We start from the raw sequence: 26,034 nt of genomic DNA on the forward strand, positions 1-26,034 counted from the left end.
TTAATAATATTGCTGCAATGTAACAACCATATTAATAATATTGCTGCAATGTAACAACCATATTAATAATATTGCTGCAATGTAACAACAATATTAATAATATTGCTGCAATGTAACAACAATATTAATAATATTGCTGCAATGTAACAACAATACTAATAATATTGCTGCAATATTGCAGCAACATTACAATATTATCGCAATATTGCTGCAATGTTCTGTGCTGTATGGATCATAAATCGCGCGTCATTCCCTAGCATTGCTACTCTTCGCGTCATCAAAAGATATTAACGAGAAACAAAAATTCCTATACCGCTCCCGTACAAATCGCTTTTTCTCTTCGTAGCATAATATGAAATTAAAATTCATCGAATTCAATCTGACCAACTCACATGAAATATCGACATAAAACCGAGGGAAATGTCAATTTTTCGTTGACCTTCGAGAAAACGAAAACTCTCTAGAGGGAATCTCATGGTGGCATGGCATGGCACTGGCACGACGCGCTGGAGGCATGGTGGGGTGAAAATCCAAGCCAGTGAAGCACCGAGTGTGTCCTCTCATAACCTCTCCGGGATCAGCGTTTTCGAGTCCTCTGCTTTTCGCGAGACGGCGTATTTCCACGAGAGCGACGACTTTCGCTGGCTCTCCTCGGCTCGGCTTCGCGCGAGAGATTCGCCCGAGATTCAAGGATTCAGGAGCGATTTGTCCCAAGCACGAGCGTTTCCCTGTTCGAGAGAGAGAGCTTCGCGGAGCTTGCGGAGGAAGAGGAGCAGGAGGCGAAGGAGGGTAAATGTTATCAGCAACAGATGCTGTTTGCGCGAAAGCTGCGTCAGCGCGACATCGCTCCTCGAGTTCGTTAGGATCCTCAGGTCGAGTGGCCTCCACGTGCTTTCTCGCGTTGAACCGATTAGATCCTTGGACGATAGAGTCCGTTTATCAAACGCGTGTAATCTCATTATTAGGCACGAGAGTTAAAGTCGAAATCGCAAGTTGCTGCAAATGTCGTAACTTTGAAAAATACCTGTTTACATTCGCGGTAAAAACTGTGGAGTAACGCTGATAAATGTACTCGAAAAAAATTGCCTCTCCCACCATTTAATGTTAAACAGTGCCTCTTTATAATTAAGAATTTTTATCATACATGACTTTGATTTTTTTTTTTTTTTTATTTATTTAATTTATGTCAATAGAAAAGATTTTTATAAGCCTTAAAAAATACTTGTTTACATTTGTAAAGGAAATATTTTTACAAGCTCTCCTGCAAAGGTTTTTTTCCTTTTTTTTTTCTTAAAATACAATGCATAAAATTTTCTCATTATCGCTTATCAGTTGCGAAAGATATTCGCTGGCTGGCAAAAATATTGATTTGTAAGGAGTTTAAATTTGTAACGTGTGTACTTACCCTTTTTTTTGATGTTATTGACGAAGCAGGTAACTATAGATAACTGCAAGTCACATCCGTAAAGTGTGGGTCATGCAGACCACTTGCAGAGTAATGTAATGAATAGCTGTGGGAACTCTAATATTAGCACGAGGCTACGTGGTTCCAAGTGTGCCGAGACTCCAGACGAGTCTATAAATCAAATCGGGGAGATTGAGAAGGAAGGCAGTGGCGTGATAAGTGGTTACAGTATAAACGAGCTTAATGTACCACGTAGCACCCTGGTCATTTGCCAACGAAACTCCAACTATTCTTCGGATCACGGCTTCACCAGATTCAAGCCAAGGTTTTTTATTTCTTTATTCCGCTCAATAGTATGCCATCCAGTGTGTTATCAATTAATGAGATTGTTACAATGTAAAATCTTTGCGTTAGACTCAGCAGTGTTCCAAGAAATGAATTTCGAATGGCGCGCGGCGGCAGCTCTGCAGATCGTGCCAGAGGTGGGACGCGTGGGAGAGCCTTCAAGAAGATTCTCAACGATCGCGAATCAAACTCAGAGTCCAGCTACCACTCTACATCTAGACCCAAGTTTCAAGAATCGTTGAAAAATCATGAGAACTCACAGGGCAAATACTATGACGATAAAAGAATAAATGGTAATTCGTGTGCTTATTTTATTTTATTTCTTCTTGTTTTTGTGACACGCGCAAGTTTTATTCTTTAACGAAAATTTGGTCGTTTATTCTAGAGGACTCGAGAATTTCCAAACTCTTGCGACGACTGTGTCGCGAAGATGATTACGATCACTTCATGGTGCTCTGCAAGCAAGTACAAGAGGGTATTCTTGCACCTGAAAATCAACGATACATACGACGGAACCTGGAACTTATTTGCGAGAATCTGTTGGATGTTTTGCATTCCGGCCCTGGTCAAGAAGCAAAACAACAGGTTGCCAAATGCTTGGGTCGCATTGGATATGTGGTAGAACAAGATTTTAAAAGGTACGCTACAATCGCGAGTTGTGTGTGAAAAAAATATTCTTTGTCTTCTTTTACATTTACAATACAACGATGTAAAATTACAAAACTTGCATATTATTTCTAGATACATGGACTGGACCTTCAACAAATATTCATTGGAACGTAAAGATGATATAAAATGCTTACTAATAAAATCAATTAGCGAAACACTCAAGATGGATGCTGAGACATCTAAATTGAAAGATTTCTCTGTGGTAAATTTACATAAGGACTAATAAAATAATAAACTTTTTTGTCTCTTTGTTCACATACAATAATTATTAATCATACTCGTGTTTGTTTTATAGCCAATGATGTCTCAATTGCAATCGATATTGGAAAATGTTGATAGAGCGGATTTACTGGTGGCGACTGTCGATGCTATATTACTCATCATAGATTCCTATCCAGAGACATTCACGAACCACTTTCGCGATACCGTGGACATACTTGTAGGTTGGCACATTGATTCCACGCAGCAAAAGTCCGTCGTCCTTTACGCGAGTCGATGCTTGCAAAAGCTGCGCTCGTTCTGGATATCAGATCTGCAATTTACATTGACCTTGCTAGGTCAATTCTTGGAAGATATGGAAGGCTATGATGAAGAATTGAGTTCACCTGAATCTGGTCGTATCTCACCCGGCGACGATGGATCTCCGACACCAAGGGAATGTATTCTGAGAATCACGTCTTTAATATCTGTTTTTAACACAGTAACGAAGAGCATGTCCGAGCATTTAAATCCGAATTTTGCGCCCAGTGTACAATGGTCTTTTCTAACGGATTGTTTATCAAAAATGCTAAAGACTGTTGTCAAGGCGATCGAATTGGAAGAGGAGAACGACATCTGGCCCAAAATTGTATCTAACAATACGGAGAATTTGATTAAATGTATAAAGAACATCAATTCGTCCCAGAAACACGTCGAAATGCTCTCAAAGCATTTTAATAAAGACGAGATTACCGAGGAAAATCTCGTCAAGATGATGAAATCATTGATTATAAATAAAAAGAATGACAAGAAAAATTCCAAGATAGTTTCTGAGAAAGGTGCTCTATCGAAGGAAAAGGGGCAATTGTTAATGAACGTGCTACGATCAATGGAGCCAAAAGCCAAACAGGTCGATTTATCGGAAGAGAAGGAGGAATTGATCGTCGTCGCAAACGAATGCGCTTTCTTGCTTCTTGGCTATCTTCAAAGTCGCATCGCAAAAAATCACGAGCTCCTCTACAAATTTATTGATCTTCAATTGCAGAGAGTCAATATCTTCTGGGACGACACTATTATCTCGATGCTAACCATCATATCGAAAGTAATAAAGGAAGTGTCTGCAAATTTGCCGCTAGAATTGGTGCACACGTTGCTCGGCAAAAATTCGGCGTTGCTGAAACTAAGATTCCGAAATTCTATCCCCATTCAAAACGCGTGTCTGGGCGTGTATCATAGCCTTCTCAGCTTGAAGAATATTCCGTTATTGCAGGAATCTTATCGCTATATATTAGCAGACTTGGAGATTGCTTATAGGCTCATATTGCCCGATATGGACAGTTTAGTTGTAGACAATCCATTAAACGACTTGGATTACACAAAGAGCGACATTGAGATAGTAATCACGTTTATACTGCTTGCGCTTTCTGATATAGGTGAGCGAATAACATGAACAATATTTACGATTATGTCCTAAATTCCTTATATACAACGACTTTTTTTTAGCAAATGCGAGTAATTCGATTATTGGAATGTGGGCTTTAAAGCCCAGCATCCTCGAACTTCTTGCAGTCAAATTAAAACCATATGACACTGCGCTATCTACAATCAGTCCATTCTTGCAATATAGTATTCTGTATTTGCTTTATGCTCATTGCTCTAGGTAAAACAAAATTTCTTAATCCCTCTTAATAGAAGAATCTAGAAGCCCCAATAGCGTGTAACAATAAATAAGTTTTCAACAATTAACTTATTGCAGATACAATCACTTTGTTCCAAGTTCTAGCTTGATAACCGGCAGTACGGCTTGTCGGCCAATAGATATGTTTCCCGGAACTTTAGATGTACCAACCACATCACCTACTAGCGGTCATTTATCTATAATTCTCAATCTGATAGCAAAGACGTACAACAAAAAAACGCCCGTACGAATTTTGCTTCTTTTGTCCAATTGGTTGCAAGAGATTTGCATACAATCCGAAAAATATATCGGGATCTTGAGCAAAACCCAGGAGTGCCAAAGTATCACTACGAGTTTAATTAATTGCGGAGCTACAACCAATGATGACATTGCGATCGCAGTGTGCAATCTCTTGGAGATTTTGATGACTGCGAAGAAGGTGGAATGGAAGCAAGAGATTTATTCGAGCATCGTAGATTTAGCGACGTTGCATTTAACGTCGTGCAACAAAACAATCCGCGAGAAATACGGTTCACTACTAATGTGTATGCCAATCAACATTGTTATACCAAAGTTGAATAAAGAGTATTTATTCTCAGACACTAAGGTAAATTCTTCAAGTTCTGAATAAAACAATATATATAGATGAAAGTGACATCTTTCAACTTTTAATTTTCAAATTGAATTTTTATTTCAAACGCAGAAAATACGAGAAATCGAAACATATTCGACGGAATCACTAATACTTGCTCAAAGATTGCACATGCGAGGTAATAATAACGGAGAGTTATTGGCGCAACATTTCAAAACATATATGGCGTTTCTGTTGCAAGAGCATTATCTCGACGCGGCTGGTTTGTCGGAAGTATTTACTCTCTGCTGGCCATCTATGTAAGTAGAAATTGTTCTTTTAGAAATATATAGGCTGTATCATTTCAAGTGCAGCTGAATATCTCTTAAAGTAAAAGAGATTGAAAAAAAATGTTTCAGACAAAAGATGTTTGACTCCAAGGGGGACATAAGATGATGCCATTGGTTTGATCTTGGTTAATTGTTTAAAAGTCACATGAAGGTCACCTTTAATTTTTTTAAACGGAACTCTCTATTTTTATTACTTATTCTGATAGCTTATCTCGAGAGCTTTCCAAAACACTATAATAAAGTATTTTTTCATTGAGTACTTTTCGAGTTATGAGGCTTGAAATAATTTCTTAATTTCACTTTCAATAAACCATAAAAAATATCTAGTAAAATATTCATTTTTCGATTATCTTATCTTAATATTTTTATATACAAAATAATGAGAGAAATCAATTGGTGTAAAGAAAAAACATAGTTGTTTTTAAGGAAAAAATATGTAATTGTTAATTGCAAATTACATATTTTTTCTTTAGAAACAATTATGTGTTTTCTTTACATCAATTGATTCCTCTCATTATTTTATATATAAAAGTATTAAGGTAAGGTAATCGAAAAATGAATATTTTACTAGATATTTTATGGTTTATGTAAAATTAAGAAATTATTTCAAGCCTCATAACTCGAAAAGTACTCAATGAAAAAATACTTTATTATAGTGTTTTGGAAAACTCTCGAGATAAGCTATAAGAATAAGCAATAAAAAATAGAGGGTTCCGTTAAAAAATTAAAGGCAATCTTCAAACAATTATCCAAGGTCAAACCAATGGCATCATCTTATGTTCCCCTTTGATTCAAACACCTTTTGTCTGAAACATTTTTTCCAATCTCTTTTACCTTAAAAGATATTCAGCTGCATCACTTGAAATGATACACCCTGTAGAATAGGAGATATATATATAAGATGTGACGTATATTTATACAAAAAATTTCCAGATCGGAAAGTGAAACTACGGCGAGAATGTATGACTTGGCGCTGGCAAATTGTTCATTCCTATTCTTCTGGAGCGGTTTCGAGTCGGCGCAACACTGCGTGCTCAACAAGCTCCGTACATTTCTAGGAAAACCGCAGGAAACCTTTACATCGATCGAGAGTGCTCTGAAAATTCTGGCTCGCGAGATATCTTGCAACACAGACGTGATAATAAAGAAGGAGAAACAAAGCTTGGATCGCATGTTGCACGAGCATACGCGGGTACGCCTTTTTATAGAGTTCCTGGAACACCTGGAAAGAGTGATTCACAATGCGGCAGATGGGTGCGCGATGGCGCTCTTACCGTTGTCGAAGCCAGTCAGGACTTTTTTCCATACAAATAAATCGACATGTAAAGAATGGTTGAATCGCATACGACTGGCCTTGTGCGTCGTCTCGTTGCATTCAGGCCTGGCGACGAATGCTTTACGAAATGGTCAGAGACTGCTGGAAGATTTGAGTAACGCTGATAATACGCAGAGCATAGAGTTTGAGAGAGCAACGTTGTGGACAGCGCAGGCGATGGTCGCGCTGAACGAGGCGGAAGCCTTGCAAGGACTCTACGTGCATACCAAGACAAAGGACAGGCAGTTTCCATGGCTGAAAGCTGCGATGGAAGAGGCCGCTGGACATTACGAATCGGCAGTGCAGATTTACAAGCAGATAATCGACGAACATATGCATGCTCAAACGGATGACGACGAAAACGGTAGAGCCACGAGACTCGAGAGTGACAATCAAGTATTGGGTTTTTGTATGCAGCGACTTACCAATTGTTACAAAGCGGTCACCGATTGGTCCGGATTGGTAGATTGGAAATTACAAGAAAATGATATACTAACGCAAGAGAAAAATACTGTTTTGCGAAAACAAATTGCGGAGAATATCGTGTTGCAGCAGGCAGATTGTTTGAAGAAGTTTGAAGAGGGTGAACTGATCAACATAGATGAACTGACAAATTGGAATCTGCTGGATGACGAGAGGAAGGGTAACTGGAGTTGCGCGAAGGCGCTGAACGAATGTAGCAATAGTATGATGAACATTGCTTTGAGGATTCGCAGTAACGAATTTAAAGACTCGTTCGAGAACGTTATCGAGAGATGCGAGAAGGTCGCGGCTAAGACAATGCAAGACAGTTTGCGAAATGTACCATCGGAATATCTAAATGATGCTATATTGCTTCAGTATTCCGCAACAGGACTGAAGAATTTGTTATGTGGTAAAAATGACGAAAACGTTTTCGAACTGTACAAGATCGATAAGATCAATTATATTAACTCGAACATTTTAACGCAAGTCTTATGGTGGTCCAAGTATTTTGATCAACCGGCCGACAACAGTTCCACGGAGGTGGATAGTTTACGATTGCACGTTATTAGAACGGCCAGGAAGGAAGGCAACTTTAATTTAGCGAAACGAGAGATGGTTAAGTACTTCAAATTGGAACAAGATTTGATCCAACTGAAAAATTCAACCGCTACTTGCACTTTTGCCGATATCACGAACAGCATGTTGAACGGACCTGTTCACGTAAAGTGGACGAAAAATAGCATGCGTGCATTCAGAGAATTTTCTAAATTGCTGTACGACATGGAGAACATGAACGAGGCGTTGAAAATATGCTGCGTAACTTCCTTGGGGATTTCGCAGGCGATCGTCAGCGGTGAACAGTCCGCCGATTTGCGAGAGATGGGAACCAAGCTTTTGCTTACCCTAAGTAAATGGATACAGCAGGACATGAATGTAAAGGACAATCCTCAGCTGGAGGAATTGCTCAGATTCGAAGCCGTGCATAATGATGGTCTGATGGATAAACTGTTTGGTGACACGATCGATTTGATCCCGACATCCGATATGATAATCGGCAAACTGATGCAACTCGGCGTGAATCAGTGTCCGGATTTGCCGCACGCTTGGTCCAATTTCGCCGCCTGGTGCTACAAATGGGGTCGAAAGATCGTGGACAACTCCAACTCTGGCCAATTGACTGACACTGATCGGTTCAACATACAATCTCTGCTACCAATAGACATGACCGAGGCCGATCTCAACACCGTCTTCTGCATACTTAGTCAGAACAAGACTATACCCGAGGATGAGGGCGACATAGACACAAACGACGTAAACACATCCGACATGATAGAGAATCAACTGAGAAACGTCCCAGTTTTGAATCACGCCGGCAACGAGCATCTTCTCGGCATGCTGGTCGACATTTGGCGACAGGCGCAGAAGAGAATCTACTCGTATTACGAGCTGTCGGCAAATGCGTACTTCAAGTATTTACAGTTAGCTAATAACGAGAGCAACGAGTGCGACACCATCACGGCAACGTTAAGATTATTAAGGCTTGTGGTAAAGCATGCGCTGGAGCTGCAGAACGTGCTCGAAGCTGGTCTCTCAACAACACCAACTGCGCCTTGGAAGGAGATTATACCGCAGTTATTCTCGAGACTCAGCCACCCTGAGGCATACGTGAGGACTCAAGTATCCGAGCTGTTATGTCGCGTGGCGGAGAATTCGCCGCATTTGATTACATTTCCGGCTGTAGTGGGCGCCGTTTCCGGTCTGAAAACCTACGATAAAGTCGTCTACGAGAAACCAAATGACAACGATAATTCGCAGAACGAATTGGACTTGAATGCCGCTGAAGAGGACGAGGTTGTTGCTTCGTACAACGACGAGCACGAGGGTTTCATGGATTCCTGTTTCTCGCAATTGGTCGATTGTCTCTCGAGTCGTATCCAGGATTCGATAGTCCAGGTGAAAGTGCTGGTGAAGGAGCTCAGACGAATCACTTTGCTGTGGGACGAATTGTGGCTGGCGACTTTGTGCCAGCATCACACCGAGATTACCAAGCGATTCGAGCAGCTGGAGATTGAGATTCAGCGGGTGCAGAATAACGTCTGGCTCGCACCCGAAGAGAAGGACAAACTGATTGCGGAGAAACACAGAATTATTCTAAAGCCAATCACGTTCATACTGGAAAATCTTCTTTCTATGACATCTGTGCCTGCCGAGACTCCGCATGAGAGAAATTTCCAGGAGAAATTTGGCGCTTCTATAGAAGAGGTAATAAACCGATTGAACAATCCTAAGAATCCGTCGAAGCCGCAAATGGCTAGTTTGGCCCTCAAGCACTTGGAAACCAAATTGGCGCAACGCGTACATAGACGGACCGCTTATTCTCTATCGATGACGGATATCAGCCCTATTCTAGCCAATCTGAAGAACACGTGCATTGCCATGCCTGGCGTTGCTGCCGTCGACAACAAGATCGTCACAATCATGTCGGTGGACAACAATGTTCAGATTCTGCCGACCAAAACAAAACCGAAGAAGCTGATATTCCACGGTTCCGACGGTCACGTGTACACGTATCTGTTTAAGGGATTGGAGGACCTGCACCTGGACGAGAGAATAATGCAGTTTCTAAGCATATGTAATACCATGATGTCGAAGAACAGCGGTACAAAGATGTACAGGGCACGACATTACTCGGTGATTCCGCTGGGTCCTAGATCCGGTCTCATTCAATGGGTCGACGGTGTAACGCCACTGTTTATACTGTACAAACGATGGCAACAGCGCGAATGCGCTATGAGCAGCAAGAGCGGTGGCGGCAATTCAACGATTATGCGACCGTCGGAATTATTTTACAACAAGTTGACGCCGTTGCTGAAGGAGTGTGGAATCGGCTTGGAGAACCGGAAGGAGTGGCCCACTCATGTGCTGAAGAAAGTGTTAGAGGAGCTAATGAAGGAGACTCCCAAGGACCTACTGGCTAAGTTAGTTGCTTGGAAAAAATGGACACACTTATACAGGATGTCCCAAACCACTCGTACACCCCTTTTAAAATGAAAATAAATGGCTTTTATCAAAAATCGCGAACAATTTTTAAGTAAATCGGATAAGCTCTATCAAATGGTGATATTTTCAACTTTTGATTCCGACCGGAAATACGCCATCCGGATCGGAAGTTGAATTTTTTTAGGGGAACATGGTACTTTTTATTACAGATTCGAATTGTACGTGAAAAAATAAGAAACTTTTGTATCAAACGTTTTTTCTAAAAGTACCTCTGTCAATCTTAAGATTGACCTTGAAAATAACTGTGATGAAATAATCAAGGTCAATTTTAAGATTGACAGAGACACTTTCAGAAAAAACGTTTGATACAAAAGTTTCTTATTTTTTCACGTACAATTCGAATCTGTAATAAAAAGTACCATGTTCCCCTAAAAAAATTCAACTTCCGATTCGGATGGCGTATTTCCAGTCGGAATCAAAAGTTGAAAATATCACCATTTGATAGAGCTTATCCGATTTACTTAAAAATTGTTCGCGATTTTTGATAAAAGCCATTTATTTTCATTTTAAAAGGGGTGTACGGGTGGTCTGGGACACCCTGTATATATATTTGTTGTGATTAAATTGTTGAAAATTTATTTTGTAATGTACGTTTCAGGGAAATCTGGTGCAACAGTATCAATGCCGGTAGCTGGTGGCAAGCCACCAAGAATTATTCTTATTCCGTCGCGGTAATGTCCATCATTGGGTACATCATAGGCTTAGGCGACAGGCACCTGGACAATGTCCTCGTCGACCTCAATACCGGCGAAGTTGTGCACATCGATTACAACGTCTGCTTCGAGAAGGGAAAAACTCTACGCGTCCCGGAGAAAGTGCCGTTCCGCATGACGCCCAATATCAAAACGGCTTTGGGAGTAACTGGTGTTGAGGTAAGGACAGTAAAACGAGGGAAACAAAAAGAGAAAAAGAGAGGGAAAATAATGTTTACATTATTATTTTACTTTTTAATCCTAAAAAGTCTGACCGATGATGATATTCATCGCGCGATAACTTGTGATGCTTTTATAATTGTTTCATTTGTATTTTTGGTTTTCCAAAAAAAAGATATTTATATAGAGGGTGTCTTTAAAGTCTAATCCGGCTCCTGGATCTCGGAATTGACTTTAGAAAAATGTTTTAGACAAAAGTTGTAGGATATTAAAGAGGATAGATGATGAAAATATGGACTAAACCTTGATCTTTCCAAGGTCAGGTCAATGTGATCGATGTTTTCTTAAATTATATTTTCATCATATTTTCTAAAGCTGAGATCCAAAGGCTGGATCAGATTTTAGAGACACCCTGTATACAAATATAAAAATATGTGAGATAATTTTTATAGAAGTTTTTATTATAGATTAAGAGATTTTCATCGAATTTTCGACCCTACAGAATTAGATTTACAAAATTGTGTTGTCAACTTTATTCTCCTCTGCTAGATTAGGTCGACAACTGGATGAATATGTAAATTGCCATTTTCTTGTTTACCATTTTCTACATTCGTCTGTTGATTCTTTATTTCACGTTGCTTCTCCAAATACATTTTGAAGCTCGAATTTAAATCTTGATTTGGCGGCTTGAAGTGCAAAATTTTCTGAAAGGCCTTGCGGAAATTGGTGTTTTTCCATGCATATATGAAGGGATTCATTCCGCTATTGGCAACTGCTAATGCAAATGCAACTTTATTGTAATCCATCGTCGAAAACGTTATCACGTCAAAGGACCGAATACAAAGTATGATGATGTAGGGAAGCCAACAAATTGAAAAGCAGCCAAGTATCAGCAGCACTACCTACGAAAATAATTCATACTCAAGTTTTACTTGCGCGTAAAACTTTCAATTCCCTCTTCAAAATGACACATCATACCTGTACGCTTTTGCGATCATTTTTCTCAACAATGTTGGAAATAGTACTGCAATTCATTCGGCGTGCATGCATGGACGCCTCTCTCCAAATCTTCCAATATAACAGAAACATTGCTATCCAGCTGAGAAAAAAGGACGGCAGCAGTATAAATAATATGTAGTTTCTACAAAAAAAAAGAAACAATTTATTTAATTTTGTAGTCGAAGAAAGAAGAAAGAAGCTAAAACAGAAAAACGTTGGTGATATTAAACCAATCGATGGTGAAAGATAATTTACGACGATTGCGAGCCCTAGAGATATGACATAATTATATTTTTAGATCACACACCACATGTTTCGAGCTATTCTGGAATATCGAAACTTATAATCCACCACCATATCGGGCGATTAGCGGGAAATGATGAATCATTGTGGCAATCGGTACCTCGGCAATATCACGTCCATTTCGCATGTCGATGAGGTGTCGAAGCAATTCCAATATGTCGGAATGGATGACACGCCTATGGTGCATGTCCATTCGATGGCTATGATAATCAGCACGCGTTTCCTCGTCGCGTACGCGTTGTAACTCAACGGGTGCACGATGGCGATGTAACGGTCTATGGCGATCGCTATGAGATTACATATGCTTCCGCCACAGGCCAAGCCGATGATGACGAAGCGCGAGATGCACATCGCCTTGTTGCGGTTCAACGAGTGATCCACGTAAAACGCCAGGTGATACAGCAACGATGCACCCACCAGGAGGTCCGACACCGCTAGGTTGAGTATGAAGTAATTGGAAACGACGCTCCGAAGTTTGCGGGTCCACGCGATTGCCAGTATCGTGAGAACATTCCCCGAAACGATCACGATAAGTAGGAAGCTATCTACGAAGATCCAAATGGATGTAGCGTCAGTTTCTGGCAAGGCGGTTGCTGGAGAAGAACTCGAGGTGCTTACGGTCGTGTCAGTAACGGTGTTCTCTTCTAAATACATAGTTCTGAAAAAAGAAGCTAGTATCTTTAAGCATTAAAGATATACAGAGTGGTCCATTTAAATATGTCACGTGTTTTTGATGATAAAAAAAGTGTCTAAGGAAAAAGTTGTAAAGTTTGAAAGGCAGTTATCATGACAGAATTTTTTTTTCCCCAAGATCATTTTTTCTTCAGAGATTTAGAGGTCAACCTAGTTTTTTAATGGAATCACCCTAATTTTTTTTTATATAAATTTTCATTATATAAATTGATTCCTTTTTCCTTGAAGGAAAAATTTTTTCTGTCGTCATATTTACCTCTTGAACATTTTTTCTTAGGAATTTTTTTCCTATCATCAAAGCGAGTGAGATATTTAATGAGATGCTCGCTTTAAATGAAGCACTCTGTATATGACTTTAAGATTCTATATTTTCTTTGACAAGCTTACAGAGAAGTTTTTGAGATTCAAGATTTAACTATCACCTCTGATTATAATTTTCTATATTTGAATTTATAGATTTATTAAAATTTTTTTTTCTATAAGAGATGCATCAATATTATATTTTAAAAGTAGAAGAACATAGTTAAAGTTACCTTATCTTTTTTGATGCCATAAAAATGTTGCGCGGATAGATAAATTTAGAGAAATCAGATTAAATATGTATTCATGCTTTGATCTCGATTGCCTTAAGAGAAGATGTGTCTCAGTTGTACGTTGTATAAAAAACTGTTGCGTGAAATCGTGAATACAATTTCTACTCTAAAAACATGTAAAATGGTCAGTCGGATCTTCTATTCAAAGTCAACGTGGGGTCTCTTACCTTGGCCATTTACAAACACTTGGCCTTCCACAAACACGAAGAGAAACAGGCTTTCGATGATACTCTACAAAACATCAAAGTACACACTGGATCACGCATCACGATTACGTAAATCTACGAAACGTTCGGATGAAGCTCTCTTATTAGAGAAAGCACTACGATGAGGAGAAATGACTCACCTCGCCTTTGTTTCGTCACTTTTGGAAGAAACGGGAGTTTCCCCTTGAGGAGGCGCGAATTTTTTATTTTCATGAGAACGTTTGTAGTAAGTTTTAACGAGAGAATGTGAATCAATACGAAGCAAACTGCGGCAGATACGACACTGCTTTGTTCGTCCAAGTGTGACTTCACTTATCTGCTCATCCGTGTGGTTTCCCTGGCAAAGAACTGTCCCAACTATCAGCCGCTATCAGTGGTCGGTTCGAGAGAAAAGTCGATGAGAAATGAATAAATGCAAAATTACGATGCGATCGATGGTTATTATATTCCCACCCCTGTAATGAATGCATAATGGTGCATAATGGTAGAAATTGCTATTTATGTGTCTAGGGTATATTTAGGTTTGCCTGCGAGCATACCTTGAGAGTGATGCGTAGAGGCCGTGAGACGCTCCTGACCTTGCTGGAGGCCTTCGTCTATGATCCTCTGGTGGATTGGCGGGCTGGCGCGGACACAAGTATAGCGAGCTACGGTGCTTGCCAGGCCAGGGCGAGGTGTACCGGTGTCGGGAGGAAACAATTGGAACAGGAACTCACGCGTGCGATGTTCGCCGTGAGAACGACGGAGATGCGTGTCGAATGGCTGGCCAATCGGTGAGAGACAAGTTTCACTCGATAAATGTCTCATTCCCATTTTTTTTGTTTCAAATTTAAAGGTGAAACTAGAGAGTTCTACTACTACTTGAACTACAAAATTTCCTGTTTTTTAGACACCTTCTTATTTCATAGAAATATTGTAAGAAATTCTCGTAAAGAAGCTTTGTATTCTTATCAATTTATTTCTTACAAGTTAATTATACAGGGTGGGCCATTTTAATCCGTCCACTCAAATATCTCCAAACCTGTAAGTTTTAGAAGAAAACTTTTTAGAAAAAAGTTGTTTGGTTCTGAGGGGGACAGAAGATAGGAATATTAGTTAGACCTTGGGTGGCGTTGTTAAGGTCATATCAAGGTCACATTGAATTTTTTAAACTAAAACCCCTATTTTTTATTGCATATTCTTGTAGCTTATCTCAAAAAAAATGGTCTCAATTTGCAAACGGATACTGAACGTTTACCAGAAATTTATTTAAATATTGTCAACAACTTGCCAAAAATTTAACACAGTTTCTATCATAACAAATAGGTCTGCGACTTTGCTATGTGTACATTTATACATTATTTGACTCTCTTTACCGTTTATATATAAGTCACATTTATCCGTTAAAGACGAGTCGATCTTTGTCTTCGGAGATGTTAAGTTGTCTCTATTCATCTCCTCGGCGCGTCATTATCTTCGATGCCTGGAAGTAAGTCTTATTTCCGTAGTTTTAACTTCTTATCTTTTTAATCTTTTAATTTTTATTTCTTGACTATATGTTCAGTTTATTTAGATCATTTTTAATAAATTGACATTAAAATAATTTCAATCTCGTAATTTTCATGTTTAATTCTTAGTACTTTTTTCTTTCTATGTTCATATTAGTCATATTATTTATTTAACTTATTTATAACTTATTTATTTTATTTCTTTGACTTTATGTTCAGTTTATATTTAGATCATTTTTAATAAATTAACATTTCAATCTCGTAATTTCATGTTTAATTTAGTACTTTTTCTTTCTTTGTTCATATTAATTACATTATTTATTTAACTTATTTTACTTTTGTCCTTTGTTTTTACGTAGGCATCGTCAAGATAATGAGATACCGAGACATTTATTATCGCTTTAGACAGCACCCTTTGTAACAGACTCCGATATAAAACACTTTGTTATTATATTTTTTCATTATATTATCTTTTATTATATACTTTCGCGCTGAAGATGACCCAAAAATAGGGTCGAAACGTTCGCTCTTTGTATGCTTTAATATCAATATTTATTTGATTGTATTATAAATAAATGTGTTATAACATCGACACTCGACTCGTATTGCCATTATAACTGTTTTGTTTAATTTTATATTTCGAGTCTTATATTTATTAATTTTTGTTATCTCAAGAGCTTTCCAAAACGCTATAATAAAGTATTTTTTCATTGAGTACTTTTCAAATTATGAGGCTTAAAATAATATCTTAATTTTACATAAACCATAAAATATCTAGTAAAATATTTATTTTTTGATTATCTTACCTTAATACTTTTATGTACAAAATAATGAGAGAAATCAATTGGTGTAAAGAAAACACATAATTGTTTCGAAGAAAAAATATGTAATTTGCAATTAACAATTACATATTTTTTCTTAAAAACAACTGTGTGTTTTCTTTACACCAATTGATTTCTCTCATTATTTTGTACATAAAAGTATTAAGGTAATGAAAAAATGAATATTTTACTAGATATTTTATGGTTTATGTAAAATTAAGATATTATTTTAAGCCTCATAACTCGAAAAGTACTCAATGAAAAAATACTTTATTATAGTGTTTTGGAAAGCTCTCGAGATAAGCTACAAGAATATGCAATAAAAAATAGGCGGTTGCATTTAAAAAATTCAATGTGACCTTGATATGACCTTAACAACGCCACCCAAGGTCTAACTAATATTCCTATCTTTTGTCCCCCTCAGAACCAAACAACTTTTTTCTAAAAAGTTTTCTTCTAAAACTTACAGGTTTGGAGATATTTGAGTGGACGGATTAAAATGACCCACCCTGTATATTAGAAATAATTTATTTATAACAATGATTCTATGGTGAAATGTTATAGGGATGAATTGGCCAAGATCTTACCACTGCTCTGTCATCACTTGAATTGTTGGATCGAGACGACCGAAGCGTTACGTCAGTGTCAGGATTTACTGCAAGATCGACATCAGCAACTCGCGTTGGTGAAGGAGGCGCAGGCGATGGGTCGGACTCATGCATTGTACTCGGTCGTTAATCGATACAATTCGTTTAAACGAGCACGGGACGCTCACGAAAAAGCAAAAGCTGGCTTAAAAGATAAGATAGAGGAATGTGAGAAGCAGATTAATATGCATAATGTGAGTCTTAAGCGATTAACCAAATTTTTCAAGTTGAAAGGTTTCTTCAATATTTGTTTTTGTTCATTTAGATCGCGTTGGCTGCGGTACGAGGATCCCAATTGGGACAGTGGCTGGCGGAATTGGGGAACTCGACGAATCAAGAGGATCACGTGGTGTTTGATCTCGTGAAGGAGTTTTTGCAAAACGCCGGACAGAGTCAAATGATATTACAATGCGAGCAGTCGGAGAACGAATTGACGCAACTGGCTACCCAGCAATCCATTCTCATACGCACTTGTTTGGACCTCTTGAGCCAGTATTCCGCTATCTGCAGCCTGTATCCTCTCAGCACTCTATCGCAGCATCGTACCGTGCTCTATCACACATGGGCTAACAAACTATTGACATCAGGCACCGTCGAGGCGTGCCACGAGGTCATGACGCAGTTTGAGGGGAATCTAAATCCGATCAACCCGAACAATCCGCAGGTCCAGCAGATAATAACCTTCTCGTATCAAATGCAAGCGATTCTAAACGATTCGAACGAGAGGCTCAAGAAAGGTTATGAAAGAATAGTATCCGAAGGCTTGCCGGAAGCCGGCAACAGAATTGAAAAGGCATACGCCGAGTCGAAGGCACAGATCGTGGGATTTTTGCGACGAGAGAAAGGTGCGGAAAGAGCGCTCGAGTGCGTCAATATTACCGCGCTATGTGCCTTGAATAAGCGATACCTGATGATGGAGAATGCTGCTAAGTGCGCCGCAGATTGTCTGGTGGATCTCACGTCTCGTGAAGGGGACTGGTTTCTAGACGAGATGCGTCTAATGTCATCGCTGATCGCCGAATTGATCACGCTAATACCGGAGAATCATAAGACGAACAACGATCCCAAGATCTCGCTGATACTCAAATGCTTGAAGAGCGCTGATTGCATTTATAAGGGTTTGCAAGAACTTAATTACAATTTCCAGACCATTATATTGCCGGAAGCGATGAAGACTATTATCACGGAGGAGCCAAGCGTTATGCGAATGATGGGCGAACTCAGCGAGATCATAATAATGACCGGGATACCTCTCGGTGACATTTTGGCGCAGCTTGAGATGCATCTTCGATTCACCGTGATGGAGATGGAGAGTCCACACGCAATGATACAAGGTATAGTGGCTAATATGAGATTACGATTCGAGGCGTTATTGTCGCGACCGGCGGAGGTTCAGGACTTGAATCAGGAGGAAACTTTGACTCCGGGTCAAATGCTGTTAATGGGTTTCAACGGCCTGTTCGAGAAACTGCAAATGGAAGGTAACGCCTTGGTGGCCACTTTGAGCTCGCTGGATATTCCGGTAAATTGGAAGAAGATCGATCAGATACGCGAGGCCAAAGAGATGTCGGCGCCCATCTTCAACAAGGCAGCCAGACAAGTTCTAGAGGATATATTCCTGATTAAGAGATTACATACGATACAAGAATTCTTCATGATGTGCAGAGATATTGCTACCGCGTTCAAGGGCGGATTAGCGAATGTATACGATGACGAACGACTCAACAAACCTGTCCGAGTGTTTACGGCTGATTACGTTTCGAGGCAATTGCTCGGGGTTACGTCACAAACATTGGCAATCGCCTTGTGTTTCCTGCTGCAACGCATGGGTCTGAACGTAACCACCGAGATCGAACAAAGAGATATCGGAGCAGAAAGCAAAGTCTCACTGGAAGAGCTGTGTCGGAAGATGGTGGATCTGTGCTTGAAGAAGGGATTGTTCTCGGGCTCGACTTTGGCGCAAGCGGGCGCACTGAGTAGCACGCTGGAAAGCGCCTGGCGACGGAAACAAGGCGCCAGACTAGCTCAACAAAGCGTCGAAGTGGCTAGAGCCAGTTTGCAGAGACTACAACTTCAGCTAATGGCCCACCATTGGTTACACGAAGATATCATGATGCTGAGATCCAACATAAATCCAATGAATCCTCTAAGTGTGTGACATACATTTTACGTCTTTTTCTTTTTATCTATTTACTTTTTTTAATAAATTAAAATTTTATAAAATATATATTAATGCTATATATTATATATAATGTAATAAAATTCGAAATCTAATCCTTTCAGATCGGTCTACCTTCATGTTGGAGCTGCGAAAAACCGCGGCGGCGCTATCGAATTTGCAGTCGCGAGTATGCGAGGCTCGCGAGCAACAACAGAATCTCGTCTCGAGCGCCGTACAACGTCTCAAGTGGGCCGCGGGTGCCAATCCGGCTCTAGGCGAGGTCATGTCCGCGTTTGACAACGCGGTGCTATCATCATGCGAGAAATTAACCAGACAACACAATCTAGCAGCCATGGTGGTCAACACGTGCAATTCTATATTACACTACGAGGCTCTGAGGACCAGAACATCGGAGAGCGTGACGCACGATGCCAATTTGGTCAAGCTAATCAAACACTGGGAGGAGAGCTGCGTGCTGACAGCCAACTTGAACATTACCGTTACTATGACAGAGGAAAGCCTCGTGCAGTTATTGCAGCTGGAGAACAACGTGGACACCGCGTGGCTGAAGCAAGCTGAGAAGATCGTGTCCGAGGCGATAGTCGACACCCAGAAGAAACTGCAAGAGAAGCAAGAAGCTCTCTTCACCGCCGAGGATTATTTGAGAGAGCGAATAAAAAATCTACAGAATGTGCTCGCCGAGCATCATCGACTTATGTCAGACGTTAGAGTACTGTTAAAAACGATGGTGAAACAGGAGAACATTGACGGTCTGCAGGACTTTTTATCCGCCTACCGCTCCTTCACGGAAAGCGTATCAACGATCGTAAAGGAATTGGAGTCCAATAATTTCGACTCGGTTCGCGGCGTGGCGATCAAGAACGAGTTGGAGACGATGGCAATTAAAGCACCCGGTTTGTACAATCAACTGTTAGAGTTTGCGAGCGAGCGCAAGCTGGAAGCTCCGGCGAAGGGCGCAGAAAAGCCGGAGAGTCTGAGGAAGAAGGGTAGCAGACTGGTACGACAGGAGAGCGTCTGCCTGAGTCCCAGGAAAGGAACACCATTAGCCAGAGATCCGACTACAGGCAAAGGTACCAAGTAGTTTCTAATCAATTGTATGGATTTTCATCGTTCAATCTTGCTCTCGAAACTGACAATTGCTCGTTATCTTCTTTCAGCTGTACAAGAGCGGAACGCTTACGCGTTGAACGTGTGGCGGCGAGTGCGCATGAAGCTGGAGGGGCGCGATCCGCAACCAACGCGCAAGTACACCACGGCCGAGCAGGTGGAATACGTGATACGCGAAGCGCTGAGCAACGATAACCTGGCCTTGCTGTACGAGGGCTGGACACCGTGGGTCTGAACGAACAGCGGTTGGCGCTCGCGCGCCCCGATGGCTCGACATTCGTCTCACACGACGGTACTCAAGCTTGTACCGTCGCATCTATGTCGTCCTACATTGCCGTAGGAGGCAAAACCACTCCGCTCGAAACCAGATATGGCGGAGTGTCATCCGGGGAAACAAGTCAATCACAAGAAACAAGTCGGTTTTTCAGGATCAACCTCTCCGGCGCGACAACTGAAAATCCACTGTGCTGATTGCTGATTCTGTAGTTGTCTCAAAAGCCGAGGCTGCCGCAATCTATTAAACTTGTGAATCTCTAACGAGTGTCTCCTCTTTCTTTATGTCTTTATTTTTCTTTTTTTTTTTGTTTCGTCTTGCGAGGGAAAAAGAGTAGCGGTTAAGAGGCGAATATTCTTTTGGAAGCCACGAGTTTTTGGGGGAAGCATAGAATCAGCCATATCCTTACGCTAACGGTGTAGTCGCGAGAAGTTCGGCTGACGATATATTGACGGGAAAGTCCGATGATAATGATGAAAGTCTCGATCGTAGCGACGATCTCAATTGCAATGTAATTTGCATAACGTCATAGATAGTGTCAGGGATTAAAAGGCCTGGCATTCTTTAATCGAGGCATCTGAATCGATTTTTCGTACCGACGTTTTCATTTTAGATGAATGTACACAAACATGTATGACACACAGACGTGCGTTTGATGATTAATTCGATGAGGGGTCCGAGATCATGTAAACGCAGCATTATTTTTCAACGGGATGAAACAGGATGAGAGACAAAATTTTCAAAATATCTGCGACTCGATAGAAAAATAGTCTATTATTATTATTATTAAGTTATCGTATGTAACTGAATACGTTGAAATCGGCGCATATGTATATAAAACAACACACACGTACGCAGATACATACAATGCTCACATATTACAGACATTATACGTCTTTACAAACATACAGATACATATATATACGCGCATCTAAGTATTTGAAAAATTTAATGATCTCGCGGCGCAATCGCAATTTAATCGTCAATCATGATGGAACGCAATCATTTCTGCGGGCAACACCCACGTTGTTTTACAAAGTTTATCAAGTCGACTCGGTTTGTGAGTTTTATGATGTTAGTATCGGACGATCCGGGCAAAAGAAAAATTTCATTAGCTTCGTAGCCAACATTATGACACATGATAGTGTCCTCGCTACTCTCTGGCGTTGCACATTTCGCCGAGTAATGTTTTAACTGCTTAAATAACGCTGTCGTAAATAAAGATTTTCATATATACATTGCAAAAGTAAAAGCTCTCTCAAATGTTTGTTGCGAATTTTACAAAATTATATCGGATGATTTTTTTTTTTTTTTTTTAAGTTTTACATAACTCGTCGATTAACGTGTACAGGATGTTTTAAGAAGAATCTATTATACAGATGTGTTTCGCAAGATAAAATATAGAGAAAGTCTATAAATCTATAAGTCCAGTGAAATTGGTCTGGTTAGTCGCTCTAATTTTATAAAAATTTTACAAAACAGTTTTATTATTTTACTAGACATTATTTTTACTCTAGAACCATATTAAATAATTTGTTCTGTAAAATAATGTTTTAAAAATAATTTAAAAAATTATCTTATTATTTTTAATTAAATATTAATAATTAATTAAAATAATTAGATAACGTTTAATCCGTTAAATAAACTAAATTGTTTTAAAAAAAGAGAATAACCAAGAATATTATTAGGTCTTATAGATTTCTATAAAAATCTGTGAATCTTATATATAAATTTTGTTTCTTTTATTTCATGAAACGCATCTACTCAATGCACGATAAATTTTTCTTAAAATATTCTGTACAAACGACACACAAAATCACGTATAAAAGTAAAATTGGCCAACGCAACATTTTATGAAAATGTGACAAAACTTCATAGCGCAGCTTTAAGAGATTTTCAAACTTTTTTTCTCTAATCTGTAACTTTTCGACGAACTTTATACAATGAACGGCTACGGAGTTTGGCGTAGACGAATTTTACTTGTGTAAAAATTCGAAGAAAAGGGGAAATTGATTATTTATTATGTAATAACAAAGAATACGAAACCTTTACTACATTACTTGATGCAATGCTGGAACTAATAAGAGAAACACTATCGAAACAGATGCGAGTACTTTCTATTAATTTACCTCTTTTTTTTTTTATCTCAAGTGTTTCTTTAGTTTTCCCAACGAAAGGGATTCACCGAATAATTTTCTAGGTGAAAAATTTTTATTAAAGAAGATTAATAGAGATATAAAATAACATGGTAAAATATATGCCCCTGCGTTATTCGACGTATTTCTGCAAATATTAAAATATATATTTTCAAATATTAATATATATTACCCATATTATATTTTCATTTTTTCAAGCCAATCGCCAAAAGTTCTGCTTTTATGGTAGCCATATGTCAGAAGTACAATCTCCACCAGGATATCTACGCAAAAATTGACAACACGATATAAAATTGTAGTAAAATAATCTTCAAAGTGAAAACGGATCAAAGAGAAATTTAATTTGCGAAATTAAGTATCCTTATTAAAATTAAAAAAAATAAAATCTAGATAAGAAAATGAGAGACTTGAAATATTATGAGTTTGTTACAAGTTGATTTCATTGATTTATTTTATTTTTCACAGACTTGGAAGAGAAGAACAAAAATAAAAGTTTTTCTCTTTTATTGACGCAATAAAATATGAAATATCTTTTACCTCATCTCGTGCGCCAGTAAAATATCGTTCTTATCGGCGCCAAAATCAACGAGGAATTGAGGGTCGAGCTTCATACCACCCTTCTCGACATCGACATCAAGCTTCATCATCGTCGATCCATATCTAAAAATGAGCGGAATATTATTAGATCGTATGAAAAGATTATACGAAAATTTTATGCCATGGAAAGAGAAGAGAGAAATAAAGTAGAAGAAGGAAAAAGGATTGGAAAAGTACTTACTTGAAGTGGTCGGGATAAAACTGCTTGTCCCATGGTTTAAAGATCGCCGTGGTCACGTACAAACGACGTCCATCCAAGCTTAGCTGCAACATTTGTGGCGCACCATGCAATCTCCGTCCCTTTACGTAGACCGGATCAGGCTGACTATTCATCTCCTCGTCTTCAATCACACGTACTTGCGAATCGCTTAGTATCGATCCGCCCAAGAAGACCTGACCAGTCAATTTCGGATTTCTCGTGTCCGAGATGTCATACTGTCTGACATCGCCGTGCAACCAGTTGGACAGGTACAAATACTTGTCATCGAGACTCAGTAGGATGTCGGTGATCATACCTGAAAAGGCAAAGAAAGGCTCTTCATCAACGTGGACAGAAAGGCATAGATGAAGAGTGTTGTTACTGAAGCTTTCTGTCTGATACGTTCTACTCTTGATTAAAAAAAAAATAATTCTCGTAATACCTGACATCAGAGGCAAGATCCATCCTTCGACTTTCTTCGGCAGCACCTGGATCACTTTTTCGGTCTTCCACGAGTTGTCCTCTGCCTTGTAAAATCGGTAAACGTTCGACGATACCGCACAACCCACGAATCCTTCGGCTGCCAAGGGATCATGAAGAAATCTAATCTCGAGAGGCGCGATTCCATCTTCTCCCAGATTGATGGTCTGCTTCAACTTTCGCTCGTTCCACGAGTAAATGTTCAAGCTTCTTCCATAGATCTCTGCAGATCAACAAATGGTATTTCGATAAATTGATTCTTCCAGTAAACAATCTCGTCATAAAATTACGTGCGATTGAAAACTTACTGGGATCATAAACAACGTCCGGAGTATATCCCGTTTTAAAAACTCTAGGTGCACCCCATTCGGAGGCGATGAGCGTGTCGTGATGGGGTTGATACCAAAAATCATACCCAAAGTCCGCTTTATCCTGGCCTCTCGTCCACGTGTCTTTCGTCTCCAAAGTCTCCGCGTCGATGCAGAAGAATTCACCTAATCCGTCACCGTCAAGGTTCCCCATGGTGGAGATCACTATCTCGCCAGTTGGCAAACAATGCGAAGTGTGCGGCGTGGATATTCCATATTTGTGCATCTCCTCCGGTTCCAGAACCTTATTTACAAAAATAGTATCGTTTTAGCGAGATAAAGATGCCTTACTCAGCTGTGATATCGTTATGATATCATATCCTCATGTCACATTCCCAGCAAACACCAAGTAACAGTTATACAAGGTTTGATCTTGATTATTTCATCACAGTTACTTTCAAGGTCAATTTTAAGATTGACAGAGGCACTTTTAGAAAAAACGTTTGATACAAACGTTTCTTATTTTTTCACGTACAATTCGAATCTGTAATAAAAAGCACCATGTTTCCCTAAAAAAATTCAACTTCCGATCCGGATAGCGTATTTCCGGTCGGAATCAAAAGTTTAAAATATCACCATTTGATAGAGCGTACCCGATTTACTTAAAAATTGTTCGCGATTTTTGATAAAAGCCATTTATTTTCATTTTAAAAGGGGTGTACGGGTGTCTGGGACATCCTGTATAACTGTTAGTTATAATTTCCTACTCTACAATATAACTGTTACACGTTATATAACTGTTATGTGTTAAGTAACAATTATATTGTTGAGTGGGAAATTATAACTAACAATCATGTAACTGTTACTTGGTGTTTGCTGGGATTGCGACGCATATTACATCTACGAGATTTCTGGATGAGTTTTTCTGCGACACTCTGTATATTCGTACGGTACCTTTTTAATCTTGGGCGCTTTTTCGTCGCTCGTATCAACAAAATAGACCCGGTCTGACATGAGGCTTGGTAACACCAGGGTATCGCGTTTTCGTGACGAATCGTGACAGCTGCTGCAGATATTCCAGCCAGAGTGATGTAGCTCGTCGCCAACCGCCAACATCCTCAGTTTGTGTATTATCTGGCGAAAAAAATCCTCTCGAATTTATCCATACTGCACAGAACATTGTTGTAACATTGCAGTAATATTGCAGCAACATTGTAATATTGTCGCGATATTGCTGCAATGTTACAACAATATTGCAGCAACATTGTAATATCGCTGCGATATTGCTGCAATGTTACAACAATATTGCAGCAACATTGTAATATTGCTGCAATGTTACAACAATATTGCAGCAACATTGTAATATTGCTGCAATGTTACAGCAATATTCTGTGTTGTATGGGTAATTTCTTTTAGTTTTAACCTTTATGCTTTTCAAATATTTTTACCTGACAGTACGTGGGGCTATCAGGGTCCACGTCAACCGTGCAAAGGACATCGGCTTTCTCAGGGTCGGTGTGAATTCCAACTACATACAGGAGTTTTTCACGCGGACCCTCGAGCATCGCTGCTTTCGGGCTCCTGTAACCCGGTCCGCAAGACTGGCAACTTGCTAAGGTCATAATAACGGTTCCAATTAATAATCGAATGGCGATCGTTATAAACTTATTAGAGCATGATCCAGTGCTAATTCGATTGTTTTGAGATATAAAACGCTGGATTATGTATTTAGCCCAACAATCGTGACAAAATCGAGTACCAATTAATGTATAATTCTTACGAGATAATTCTTACCTTTCTCTCCTCTCATTCTGTTCAGACGTAACGATCGACTGAGGAGAACCCAATCAACTGTGCGTTACTGCGTAGTGCGTATCCATCATACAGCTCGAAAGAGAGAGGGAAAGCGCGTTGTTTGCGATATAACGACTCTTAGCGCTTCGACTGATAGAAGAGATACAAGAGCACGAATCCGCCTCATCGATAAAGCGAGCAGTGATTGCTGGAGGTCATCATGTTAAATTCAACCCATAATAATATATCGGAAAAAATAA

The 26,034-nt window shown here is 39.4% G+C and overlaps 3 protein-coding genes across 8 annotated transcripts; 1 reads left to right on the top strand and 2 right to left on the bottom strand.

Annotated features, from left to right (window-relative positions):
• Positions 1 to 252: 252 nt before the first annotated feature.
• On the top strand, positions 253 to 22,343 carry Nonc (serine/threonine-protein kinase Smg1). Of its 3 annotated transcripts, none has more exons than XM_083105522.1 (16): positions 253 to 789; positions 1,432 to 1,730; positions 1,820 to 2,043; positions 2,136 to 2,388; positions 2,492 to 2,621; positions 2,715 to 4,050; positions 4,121 to 4,277; positions 4,374 to 4,902; positions 4,999 to 5,186; positions 6,150 to 9,974; positions 10,655 to 10,928; positions 14,233 to 14,495; positions 16,595 to 16,871; positions 16,943 to 18,827; positions 18,961 to 19,929; positions 20,017 to 22,343. In XM_083105522.1, the coding sequence occupies exons 2-16, from the start codon at positions 1,504 to 1,506 to the stop codon at positions 20,199 to 20,201; spliced, it is 10,722 nt and encodes a 3,573-aa protein (XP_082961648.1). In that variant the 5' UTR covers positions 253 to 789; positions 1,432 to 1,503; the 3' UTR covers positions 20,202 to 22,343. The 3 variants fall into 3 exon arrangements, with proteins under 3 accessions (XP_082961648.1, XP_082961647.1, XP_082961650.1); XM_083105521.1 differs by having other exon boundaries at positions 1,435 to 1,730; XM_083105524.1 differs by lacking the exon at positions 253 to 789 and adding an exon at positions 853 to 872 and having other exon boundaries at positions 1,435 to 1,730.
• On the bottom strand, positions 11,369 to 15,731 carry LOC145975209 (histamine H2 receptor-like). 4 transcript variants are annotated; one of them, XM_083105527.1, is made up of 7 exons: positions 14,262 to 15,731; positions 13,863 to 14,177; positions 13,684 to 13,747; positions 13,457 to 13,622; positions 12,331 to 12,888; positions 11,907 to 12,069; positions 11,369 to 11,830 (listed from the first exon to the last, which is right to left on the bottom strand). In XM_083105527.1, the coding sequence occupies exons 4-7, from the start codon at positions 13,474 to 13,476 to the stop codon at positions 11,474 to 11,476; spliced, it is 1,098 nt and encodes a 365-aa protein (XP_082961653.1). In that variant the 5' UTR covers positions 13,477 to 13,622; positions 13,684 to 13,747; positions 13,863 to 14,177; positions 14,262 to 15,731; the 3' UTR covers positions 11,369 to 11,473. The 4 variants fall into 4 exon arrangements, with proteins under 4 accessions (XP_082961653.1, XP_082961652.1, XP_082961654.1 ...); XM_083105526.1 differs by having other exon boundaries at positions 13,457 to 13,747; XM_083105528.1 differs by having other exon boundaries at positions 12,331 to 12,901; positions 13,457 to 13,747.
• On the bottom strand, positions 20,996 to 25,896 carry LOC145975208 (methanethiol oxidase). The gene is made up of 8 exons (XM_083105525.1): positions 25,775 to 25,896; positions 25,429 to 25,592; positions 24,935 to 25,114; positions 23,981 to 24,284; positions 23,635 to 23,895; positions 23,175 to 23,508; positions 22,934 to 23,056; positions 20,996 to 22,659 (listed from the first exon to the last, which is right to left on the bottom strand). Exons 1-8 carry the CDS (start codon positions 25,788 to 25,790, stop codon positions 22,617 to 22,619), a joined length of 1,425 nt encoding a protein of 474 aa, XP_082961651.1. The 5' UTR covers positions 25,791 to 25,896; the 3' UTR covers positions 20,996 to 22,616.
• Between the last annotated feature and the right edge of the window lie 138 nt (positions 25,897 to 26,034).

The sequence above is a fragment of the Camponotus vicinus genome, unplaced genomic scaffold (genome assembly GCF_025532165.1).
Source record: "Camponotus vicinus isolate PSW18456_S1 unplaced genomic scaffold, iyCamVici1.0 SCAF_7, whole genome shotgun sequence".
Taxonomy (NCBI): domain Eukaryota; kingdom Metazoa; phylum Arthropoda; class Insecta; order Hymenoptera; family Formicidae; genus Camponotus; species Camponotus vicinus.